The sequence below is a fragment of the Cyprinus carpio genome, chromosome B4, assembly GCF_018340385.1.
Source record: "Cyprinus carpio isolate SPL01 chromosome B4, ASM1834038v1, whole genome shotgun sequence".
Taxonomy (NCBI): Eukaryota; Metazoa; Chordata; class Actinopteri; order Cypriniformes; family Cyprinidae; genus Cyprinus; species Cyprinus carpio.
The window spans coordinates 7,342,192-7,354,806 of NC_056600.1; the positions used below are offsets into that span (position 1 = coordinate 7,342,192).

At 36.4% G+C, this 12,615-nt stretch overlaps 1 protein-coding gene across 1 annotated transcript; it reads right to left on the reverse strand.

The window, feature by feature from the left end:
* Positions 1-1,335: 1,335 nt before the first annotated feature.
* LOC109110365 (protein ADM2-like) lies at positions 1,336-12,149 on the reverse strand. Its single transcript, XM_019123424.2, has 3 exons — positions 11,989-12,149; positions 11,438-11,658; positions 1,336-4,459 (listed from the first exon to the last, which is right to left on the reverse strand). Exons 2-3 carry the CDS (start codon positions 11,515-11,517, stop codon positions 4,051-4,053), a joined length of 489 nt encoding a protein of 162 aa, XP_018978969.1. The 5' UTR covers positions 11,518-11,658; positions 11,989-12,149; the 3' UTR covers positions 1,336-4,050.
* Between the last annotated feature and the right edge of the window lie 466 nt (positions 12,150-12,615).

Below are 12,615 nucleotides of genomic sequence, written 5' to 3' on the forward strand. Positions count from 1 at the left end.
ATTTTGGACTGCAGTTATATCTGATCAAATGTGCATTATTATTCTTTAGCTTGGGTTAAACAAATTAATTTTACTTGGCTGGAACAGCAGCTACGCTAATTATGTCTCTATTTGTTTCTCTGCTTTGCCACGGGATTTACATCCCGTGGTAACTAGGATTTACACAAGCTCCAGTCTGGATCCAGAACACCCGAGAAGAGATGATGCCAACCCCTCACAGTAAATAAGATGATGCTAACCCAGAGACAACATACAGAACTACCACATTTTGCTATAAGTTTGATTGCATAATTGCTGTTAATAGTGTTTAATCGTCTGTTTGTTTACGTCTTTTATTGATTTTTCTGAACATTTCTGCCATATGCACATGAACTGACAGTCACCACTGATAAGCTACTACTAAATATTGTAGAAACTTAATTTTCTGTAAAGTTGCTTTGTAATGATTTGTATCGTAAAAAGCGCTATACAAATAAACTTGAATTGAATTGAATTGAATTGAATTATAAAATAATTATTTAACATTTTTAATCATTTAAAAAATATTGTAAATATTATGGTATTTTTGTTCATATTTTGCTGACTGATACAATAGTTGTCTTGGACTTTATACCCACACTATTGGTTTGGATGCAGAGTCATGGAAAAAATATGTTTTGAGTTTTCAGATATCCTGTTTATAGGCTTATTTGTCATTTTTTATACATTTATTCTGCAGCTAAAATGTTTTGCATGTTAGGTCCAATAACCAAGATAAAAATATATTTTTCTAGACCTCTGGTATACTATGATCTTCAACCTATGTGACTGTACATACCTTTAATCATTTTTGTCAAAGTACTTACATTACCTTTCAAAAATTTGGGATCAGTCTTTTTTTTTTCTTTTTTGAAAGAAATTAATACTTCAATAATAACACATCTTGGTTTCTAGAAGCACAACTGTTTTCAACAATGATCATTTTTTCTTGAGCACCACATCTCTGCTTATTATAGATGATCATGTGACACTGAAGACTGGAAAAATTCAGCTTTGCATCACGAGAATAAATGACATCTTAAAGTATATTCAAACAGAAAACATTTATTTTCAATTGTAATAATATTTCACAATATTACTGCTTTTACTGTATTTTTCATTAAATAAATGCAGCCTAAATGAGCATGAAAGACTTTCAAAAGCATTAAAAATCTTACCGACCCCAAACTTCATCATATTTTTTTAGTCTTCTTAAAACTTTTAGTATTTATCGAGCCTTTAGTTTGTTCTGTGATGTCTGTGTGTCCTTTCAAAGTAACAAACAACCGCTGTTCACATTTAAAAGAGAACAACACATCAGATTTCATCTCACTACTACGTAGTGCTTTATTTCACAGAGAAAAAAGAACATTGTTTGGGCGTGACAAATTAATTTTATCGTCTTCCCTAAATATACTCTATTTTTTCGTACCCAGAGAACAACTCTGAGGTGTGAGAAAACACTGTATGCGATAAATAACGTCTTTGGTGACATAGATACACAAATGCAAACATAAATACTTAAATATCAAACCTAATAATAGTATTCACAAAAGATTGTGTACATGATACTGAGTACGTCCTAATTCGGTGTGCTAACGCCCTTTAAAATACATTCATACAGATCCTACTCAAAATCAGTACACAAAACTCACAAATCTGAAGTTCAAGTGACAAAAATAAAAACATGCTCTTGCTTTAAAGTGCTTGGCATGGTAGTAACAGCACAACTGACCCTTAATATCAATTAAAACATTTAAAGTTATGCTCATGGCCAGGATGACGTTCATACACACACACATACACACACACACACGTCTTTAGGACACAGATTCATAACTTTCTGTGTATTCCTTCATCACAAACATAGAATGCTTGTGTTTTACTTAATGAACCAAGCAGGGCTTTAAAGGGGGACAAAGGTCATGAAAATACGCAATACACAGAGACAGCACACAAAAACACATGTGTACAAAGAACGATCAGGGCCAGATACTGACGCACTTGTTACGTTCCAACCCATGTCACCAAGACGTTCACAACAACTCATCCAAAAATAAATAAATAGATAGTTAAATAGTCAAAAAAAAAAGGAATGTGATCAATATATAAGTCAACATGAGGCAGGTTAAGAGGCTCTCCCTGTGCAAAAAGTACAGATTAACCAGGCTCTCAGCAGTTTAAAAGCCTTTTAATTATGATTAGTCACGAGACATCAATCAGATCGATTACAGCAGAGAGAATGGTGTCGGATATATAGAGAGCCTTTGAGCAGATTAGCGCCAAAGCACCAGCGATTACTACTTCCTATGATCATCATCATTAGAATCAGCCATGACAAGGAACAAGACCTTTTTACAGTTATGAACACCAATTTCAGCCCGTTTAAAGATAAATGAACAGTATAATGCGAATGCACAGAAAGGTATCAAGTAAATTCAGGTTTTTTGGTCGGTTCTCTGCCTTTCTGGAGCCATTTGAAAGCAAGCTGTCCTATAACATACATCACATAGTGGGAGAGTTTGGCCTGGATACCTAGCTGGAATTGAGTTTTTAGATGTTTAAGTAGGATTTTTGGGATTACTTCTGCTATTTTAATCCTCAGACATGTACTTTGATGTCTCGCAGCATTCCCCGACATCCACAGACCCCCAAAAGGCATGGAAGGTTTCTGAAAGTTTTCAATTAAATTGGTCGGTTTTTACGGCTACTTTTCCTGCGCCTGTCGGGTATTTTTGGTGTGTGTATCCACCCACGTATTCAGACATGATTATTATAACAAAAGGGAATTCTGGGAAGTGCTTTTGGAAGGCCATTTTCCCGAAAGACTTTGGAACGCTTGCTCCTCAAATTTTGGTAGAACTAGAATCTTTCATTAGAGTTACAAGAATGAGTTTGAGAATTACTTAAGCAATGCCAGTCAACGTGTGTTAAGAAATTACAATGCAAGTGAATGGGGTCCAAAACCAACTTCAGATCCCTTTGACTCGCATTGTACGGACATTTTTTGTTTGACATTTTTTGATTGACAAGTTTGGAACTTAATATGAGTAAATCATGACATAATGAAATATTGTGTTGTGAAGGAAGTGTTTTTGGCAATCAAAATGGTTTTCAAGCAGCCCTTAAGCTAGTTTTAGCCTCTATTATGGAGCTGTAACCTTGGTTATGGGTATTTTTGGGTGAGTTATGACCATGATTTAGAAATGCTCCAAAAAGTCTTGCTTCTGTTTATAAAATGCGGCAAAGCCCAGCAGGAGTTGAAACTGAGACCTTGCGGATTACAACTTATTCTCGTGACTTTATGAACCACGTGAAGTGTAATATTTCAGGCGCCAGACCTCAAAGCACACGGGGAAGCAACAATGTGTTAATCCGGATTCGACGGCGATTGCTACTGTATTGTTATGCGGGTTCAACCAAGGGACCACTGTGTTTATAAATTCAGACAATTCGCCATTGTCCAAAACCCAACATTTAAACCCAAAGTTGCAGAAGTTATTCAAGTGACAAGGTATCAGATGGTGGTCTTGCACCACCTCCGAAGTCTGCTTTCTTCTTAAAAGTCTTTTGGTGAGACACAAGGTGAGAGGGTTCAGAGTTTTTTGGAACACATGAGCCTCACATTGACAGAAATCCAATCCCACACCTTGTTGAAATCCACATTAAAGGCTCAGGCGGTTTGATCAGTGGTGTAGAAGTTAACAGCCTTAGATGAGTCGGGACGTAATGCGGAATAATCTCTTATCTGAAGACTTAATGACAATATGAAAATAAAGAATCTGTTTGAGTACCAAAAAATGAGAGGCCAGGATCAAAGTGTTTCAGAGGCACCCAATTCAAAATTCGCCATCAAGTAACAAGAGGTCCTTTCTTTCCAAAAAGGCACAGTATACACTCCAGAAAACCAAGGCAGAGAGGAGGAAAGAGTACTACAGCAGTATCCTATTGCAATAAAATAGACAAACATCAGGGCAGATATGTGTAACGCTGTTTTCTTGGTCTTAGTTTTAGCCGGATGTCCCTCTAGACTCATCCGTAGCTGTGTGGACTGCGTGGGTTAATGGGTGACTCTTGCCGTTTGCTTTGCCCGACCAGTTGGTAAAGGCGATGACTGAGGTTTTGTACCTGGCAGGTACCGAGGACGCATCCGACGCGCATCAGTTGGGCGTTACGATGGTTGTGGTGGCCTTTTGAGTGCACGTTGCGACGACCTCTGTGTCTAGGGATCTCTCCTGTTTTGGTGGACTCTCCTGCTATTGGCTGACCGATGTGGAATTGGTTTCTTGTTGGGTCTGAAGGTGGTGATTTGGAGAGAATGGCCCTCCATAGAATGGTGCGGTCGATGGAGACGCCATGGTCAGTGTTTGGGCGCTCAGTAACATCTGGAGAGATGGTGTCTTCCTCTCTTAGCTGATGGAGTCTTGTCATGAAGTCCAACCTGCAATGAGACAGAGATGGGACTTATAATTGCACTTGCTCAAGTTTGAACAAGAAGTTATATGTTGTTTCATTGCACTCTGGAATACTTGATTCTGATTGGTCAATCTGAATCATATTTGATCCATTCTGTAGTCAAATAATGCTGAAAAACTTTTATAAACAGGTTATAATCACTCCATTTTCTTCTAATGAAGAATAGCTATTATGGCTTAACACATACATAAAGGTATTGATTTGAATAGTTATGAATGCAAGTTATTTTATAAATAATTGTATAATTGATATAATTTAGGGCCTATTTAACTTATCAATATGTCAATTCCTATTAGGGGTTAAAATTATATTTTTAAACAATATATACATTTTATACATAGTTTTATAAATCATTTCTAATTAATATCATTAATTTACTTTTTGTTACATTAATTTACTTTATTATTTATAGTTTATTAATAAATAATAAATCGCACCTTACACTTTTGTATTTATTGTGTTATGTAAGAATATCGGTTGTAAAAGTTTAAAGTGTATGACTATAAAAATAATGGCACATTTCATGGTGAAATTGGGTTTATGCAACTATTTATTGCACAGAATTGGCTTGATCCAACATTTAGTATCATTTACTGCAGATACTAAATGTGCAGTTTGGTCAACCGTGCAAACATTTAGTGCAACCACCGACTGCTCACTGTTCAGAAAGCGTATTACTCCTTGTGACACCGTGTACGGCAAACACACTTGATGTACTCTGGTTTCGCTGTAATGGCTGAGGCCACCTGCTCTCTGTTTGATTATCACACACTGGACACTGAGATCCTTGCTTTTTGCACAGATCTTGCTCTTAAAATTAGCAAGCAGCAAGTCATGGCAGGTGCCTCGTGATGCACATCGTTCCCTGCATTTTTACACTTTAATTACATGCATTTTTGTACTTTTATTTCTAAATGATCTTAAAAATCTGGCATAAGCATAACTATAAAAAGAGCAAACCATTTATACAAAAACTCTTAAGCTGAAATTTGAGAAATGACAGGGTGTATAGCTGAGTTGGACCACACCATCTAATCTCACAGTGTCATGCTAAACTTAGCGAAAAGCAACATAAATGCTGACATCACCAGACATGTCTTTGACATTTTTTGCTTGCACACTCTTGAAAGTTTAAAAAACTCAGCTTTCCAGAAATATCACTTAGTTTTGCAATTTTTGTCTAAATGTTTAATTTTAGACCTTTATTATTTACTTGTTTTATGCACTTTATTCTTAATATAAAATAAATATATTCTTAATATAATATTGTTATATTATTTACCTATATTTTTTAGTAGAAATTTTTTTCTCTTTTCTCGTTAATGTCTTCTTTCCTCAGGAAGTTTACTTTCTCAGTGCACAAACTACACTCAGCCGGCTAGTTTTGTCCATTGCATTGTGGTCAACCAAAATACCACCTCTTTAAAATATAATGATTATCTGCCCAAAGTGGCCTGGGTGAATAATTATGTTCCCTCTGTTTCAATGTATTCCACTGGTCTAATATGTTATGCAGTATTTCAGTTTTTGCGTATTCAGTCTCCACACCTCTGAAAACATCTCAGCAGCTTCACATAATCAAAGCTAAGCTAGTTTCTCTTTGAGCTTGATCCAACTACGACATTTAGATGCTTAAGCAGAGATAAGCTGCCCGTATACTTCATCCGTTTAGCCTTGCACCTCTTCTGAAACCCCATTATCACACCTCAATGTTTCTCAAATCCTTTAAAATATCTGATAGGTGACCCTGTCTCGTGGCAGACCAATACTTGAAGAAATGTAGAATCTTGAAGAGCTTTAAACATCCATGGAACATTCTATTGCACAAAAGGTTCTTTATAGTGGCTACAGATTATTCAAATTTTAGAACTGCTCTTTTAAAGGTTTTTTGAGGAAACCAAAATGGTTCTTCTAATCGCTGCTTTTTGATTTCTAGTGTTTTCTAGACCTATAGAGATTTTTGCTATATTCTAGAAATGTCCTGTTTATCCATCCCATTGTGATCCATTTGTTAGATGGTGAATAATCTTGAGCAGGGCTGCCACCTTACATATAGTTGAACAGACGTGCTAATTAAAAATCTCACCTGGTGACATTTACCTAACAGACCACAATGAAATGGGATCTGTGATTCTGGGGTATTTGTAGTCTGAGCATAGTGTTCAGTCAGGAAAATTAGCACCTGGACCTCGAAATTCAACCTATCTTGGTATAAAGGTGGTAATCATGACTCTGTTTGCAATACGCTGAATAGTCGAGGCACTCCCAGTAACCATGTCAAATCTCCATCAAATGAGCAAATATCAACCTAATCACCTTCTGAGGTGGACTTTGCGTCTGAGTGATTTAATCTTTTGTAATGCAACAAGTTCATTGTTCATTGCTGCCACTGGCTGCAAACCTCTTGTCTGGCTTGGTGCTGGCAGACTGCCACCAAAACCCTGTGATGCCTTGTGGGAACAATTTCCTTGTGGGAAAACAAGGAGATTTGATATTTGATTGTGGTTTATTCTGTGATCCTCCACTGAGAGAGGCAGGTCAGATCAATCCAGTATTATTGTTTGTTCTTGCCGTAAGCCCGTGATTTTTGCACCTCTCTGAAACTGGTCATGGCTGTTTGTGAATTGGTCATAAGCGGGTTATATTTAGCTGTACAGAGAAGAAGTAATTTTTGTACCTGTGCTCTTAAACGGATTACGTGACCATAAGTCAAACCAAGTGACCTTCTCCAGTTACTTCAAGATATATCCTTTTAGATATGGCACATAATGCTGATTTTATGCTCAGGTACAGTAGAATTAAAATTAATGCTTAGTATTGGAGTAGTTGCACCCAAATATATATATTATATAATTTTTTAAAATATATTTATATAATTCGATATAATTTGTTTTATCTGTTTATCCATCTAAAATAATGCTTATTTAATGTTAAATCTAAAAAAAAAAAAAAATTATAAGTTGAAGGGCCATAGTAATAATATGATACATATACCACTCTGATAATCTACGTTCAGTAAATGGGTAGTGACGGTGCAGATAGATAGAAATAAAATTGTGAAAGGCTTTCTGTTGCGACAGCTGAGACAGCTAGTTATTTGAGTAATTAAATTGACCAATGTTAGATTAGTTCATGAAACCAAGGAAAATGACCCTTGTCCTCTAAACCACCTTAAACATGCTCCATATAAAACGTGAAATACTTGACTGTTGAATATAGACTGGAGAAAGAGCACTTTAAGGGTTAAACCGTGAATTGAATAGTGAAACTCAAAAAAGTGAAAGTAATTTGAGCCTGTCAATGGTAAGCGTATAGCGGTAACTAAAGGCAATTTCGAGTCCTTCCTCCACTTGTGTTTGTTTTTATGGTTTTTATGGTTTCGGTTCAGAGTGGAAACATGCCGCTTGAGGATGAGGAGAAAGGAATTCTGGTCTTAGTTACTAATCCACAACGGAATTCTGCCTGACGGATGAGTTTTCCCTCTCGCTGCTAGCAATAATGACCAAGCAGCGTGGTGTAAAATGCTAATGTTTATGTTGTAAACGGAGGACTGCATAACTCAAGTCCAAACATGACTGGCCCGGATTCCCATTGAGTGTGAACCAGTGTAGCACAGAAAAAGTGAACTTTGGGGCTTGTTTCCTCCAATATGGCAACCAAATTTAACAGAGAGCAGAAGATTAATCTGATGCTCTATAATAGACAGTAACCTCAACTTCCTTTAAATCTTCTGATTAAAAGTCAGTAATTTAAAAGTCAGTAATTCATACCAAGAGCCTCATATATCCTCTCTAACACAGCGCTGAACCAAACAACAACCATTTCGGTCATGGAATGCAGACGATACCGCAAATAAGCATCCAGTTTCTGGCTGTTGTTTTAAATGTACATTTGACTTGTCACTTGGCTTCTCTCTGCATATTCTCTCACAAATGAAACCTCAAGATATTATGTAAGGGAGAAAACTAGGCTATGTTGTGCATAGCTATTCTCAGAAACCCTTTTCCTTCCCAAAAAAAAAAAGAGTTTAAACCACCAGAACAGGCCATGTTCGATTCAGGGACAGCATGTCAAACGATAAAAATCCCCATCTGGTATCGCAAAGGTTGCTGTACGTTCTGTGTACACGGATGCTTATCGAACACTAAGTGAGTCCATGTAAAGAACGCAAAGTTCTCCAAGAAGAATTAGGACACAACTGAGAGATATAGAAAGGTCAAAGACAAAAAGGTAGACTTGATAGGGACTATTTTACGACGCTTTTATCAGGCTTTTTGGAGATTCGATCCACTTTTGCATGCAGAAGAGAAGCATCTCATGACAAGAGAGTAAGTAAATGATGACAGAAGTTTCATTTTTTGGCAAACTGTCTCTTTAAAGCCACCTGACATTATTACAGTAATCAGAAACTGCCTAACTCAACAGTATTTATCAGTTGTTTATTGTCACTGTGTTACTGTACATCAGACATCTGTGACTCAATATCAGTCTAATGTCCTCACCAAATATTGCAAAGCCCAGCAGAAAAGCATGCGGCTTGCATGTGCCACACTTATACTGTAAATGCTGTAGATCAAGGGCATATAAAATCCATCCTTGACATTTTGGTTTGACACATGAGGCATTATCAGGTTTAATGAGCTTCTATGAAGGCAAGATTAAGTTCTGAGAAAAAACTATCCATCAAACTTATTGAATACAGTTTTCTAGTGCAGCCTTTCAAAACTTGAATTATCAGTTTTTGTTTGTCTGTTCCTAATATTGTGGAGAGAAATACGATGAAGATAAATGCACAGCTCAGCAAAACACAAGTGAGCGCAGGTGTCAGCCAGAAGAGGGCACACACAGACACTCATGCTTAGCGCTTCATTCCTTTTGAGTGCCGTCATCAGCCAGCAATAATGACTTGACAAAGAATGTAATTTCTTTAATACGTTTAAATTGCAGTTTTCAAGAAAAACTACTTAATATACTATTTCAAAGATTTGCTTTAAATCAAATGTGCGTTTGGAAAAAAGTGCCTGATAACATACTCCTACAGTAAATCTATCATTTCGTCAGATTTGTTGAATATTTAATTATACTTTTGAATCAGGTTGTTTCTTATTTGACTAACCTTGACTCAGAAGTGACGCAAGCACTTATCACAAAAACAAAACAAAACAAAAAAACTGATTGTAGCTACATTCATTTGTGTCACTTCAGAAGGCATGACGGTCACAATAAAGTATTCTGTTAATCACATGATATGCACCGATGTCTTTTGGGAAGTGACTAATGACTTGTTTTGTGAGGTTAGGAGCCAAAAATTGCATGATGCAATGATGTTCACTGCTTACCTTATGTAAAAAGGTACATTGTATATAGTAAATTTAGTTATTTTCTGAACCCATTTAATTTTTTTTTTCAACTCATTGGAAACAAACTATATGCCTTTTCCAATAAAGGTTTCGGAAAGTTACTGAAAGTGTGTTTTATTATCGGTGGGGAACTACCGCAGTAAAAAAAAGTTCCCCAATAAGACTCAATACAAACTTTGAAGCTTCTCTTATTATCAGGAAAAAATAGGGGAAAAGGAAATGAAAATCAAATCCAATAATAAAGTCCTTTACTTTCATTTAATGTAATAATTCAGAATATGCCTCAGTTAGTTCCTTTTTCAGAATAAGGCTTTGGGCTTCCCCACTGATAATAAATTTAACTGCTGGAATATATATATATGTATAAATATATATATATAACATTGTAAGCAAAATGTAATAATATATAATGATATGCCCTTTAAATATATGTATGTATATGTTTTTCATATTTCTATTGATGGAGGTTTATCACACGTCACCTTTCAGGGGCGCAAACTTTAATGAAACCGCTCTGGTCATGTGATTCTTTACACCAGCATTCAATGTGCATTCAGTTCAGTTACAAATATTATGCAATATTTGTATATGAATGTATATGAATGACTTATTTGATAAGCATTTTTAAAATGGACTGTATGTTTATATAATCTAAATATTATCACTGAAAAAGCTTGCTTTTCTAAAAAAAAGCCGGCCGGCAGCCATGTGTGAATGGTGGGATGCGTGCGTTTATACAGTCACGTCTACCATCCTAACTGACCTTGTTCTCTTCAACCCGCGACATAACATCCTCTCTTTATATTACAATCTCCTTTTGTATATAATACACCCCTAGTGCCAGTCTACTTCGAAATGATGCTGAAAACTGCAGTTTAGTTTGTCTTTCATTATGTGTGTTTAACTTTCTGAAGGAGCAAAGATTACATTTGCGCGTTTGACTCTTTCAGCGATTCGGTTCTTTTGAACGATCCGTTTTAAAGATTCACCGGCAAGACTTTATGAAAAGAGTTTATGAAAGTGTTTTATTAATAAAGGTCTTTATTTTTAATTTCATGTGCTCTTATTCAAGCTCATAAAAACATAACAATCTGATAATTTACATTTATGATACAAATATAAAAATAAGGTTTTCCCCCTTTTTAATAGCCTATATGCTATTACATGCAACATCGGTTTGTCCGGTACTTTGTTCTTGAAACGTTTCTTAAACAGTAACGTAATTTTTCGAAATGTTACGAAAAGTTACGAAAACTAACATTTTCAGACGGTTTTCGGTTTAAGTCAGTGATTTGATGACTCGAGAACAGCTCAGTCCGATTCGATTAAATCGCTCAGACCGGTTTAGTAAACTGGTTCAGCGGATTCATTAGAAAGATTCGACTCCTTTAATAGTAGGCTACAGCGCAGCCGTTCATTCATGCTTCAGCGCTTCTTTAAATTACTTCACAACAGAAGTCTGCACATATAGCTTATCTACATAGGCTACAATACTAAACATTCAAAACAAAATCTAAATGGGCCGACCATCACATTTTAGATAGAAAATTATTTAAAAAGCTATTTAAAAAGCAGATTCCTACCTGTTTCTCACCGGTAGAGCCAGCAGTTGTGAGGAGAGCAGGCTGATGCAATACACAAAAACCGGGAAAAGCGCTCTCATCGTGGGCGAATAATGTTTTCACGCCCCCTTGGTCAGGAGGGGGCTTCCAATGCACCTGGACAATATTGAATTTCCAGCAACTGAAGCTTCCAAGTCAGACTAAAAGTCCAACTTTAGGGTACTGTGGTGTTTTAGCTGTTCCTGAAACGAACGGGAGGAAAATATTAATTGATGCCTACTAGGTTTTATTTATTTATTTTTTTTCCCACGCGCAAATTAAAAACACATTAGGCTACTGCAAGCATTTGCTGTGCATAAAATATCTGTAGTAATGCAAGCTGCATTTAATAGTTACATGATTTAATATTACACACAAAAGGGTTAAATCGTGCACAAAGTAGGCTGTATTAATGCATCAGCTCTAATTAGTTGCTAACTAATTATCACAGCCTACTCCTTTATTAGTTACATTTTAAAACTCATTCTGAGTATTTTTTTAAGTGCATCATATATATATATAACGTTACTGACCTTTATCTCAGGTGAAGATCTAATGCCACGCGCAAAAGTGTCTCGAGAATTTTCCCACGGGTGCGCACGCGCTCGCCAAGATCAGCTCTTGTGAAGTCTGAGGTTCAGCTGACATTGACGCGTTTAAATATGAACTGGGAGGGACTACAACGCGATTTTTCAAAGGTGTGTCGAATCCCTTATTCACCCCCGGATCATTCTGCTAGTCACTGTGATACACGGGCAGACCTGACTGCTGTCAAACACAGTTAACTTTGCCTGATATTGCATTTTTTGGGCTGCTTGTAAAATGCATGATGGTTTGAATATGAATTACGACTATGTCTTTATAAGATAAGCAATAGCTTTTGCATTGTTACACATTGTGATCAATAACAAAAGACAAGCTTTAAATAGTAACAATAACATCATTTACAAGCATTTTTCACCTCGTTTTACTAATTCTCAGGAAACCCCTTCTCCCTTCTTATCTCTCAGCATTGGTGTGAGTGTGCAGAGGGGATAAGGATGCTAAGACTGGTTGACTTCCCCAGAAATTTAGGAGGACAGGACGCACCCTCGCACGTCTCTAATCAATGTGCATGTTAGTGATAATTGATTGGATAGACATTCTCTTCCAATTGTTGC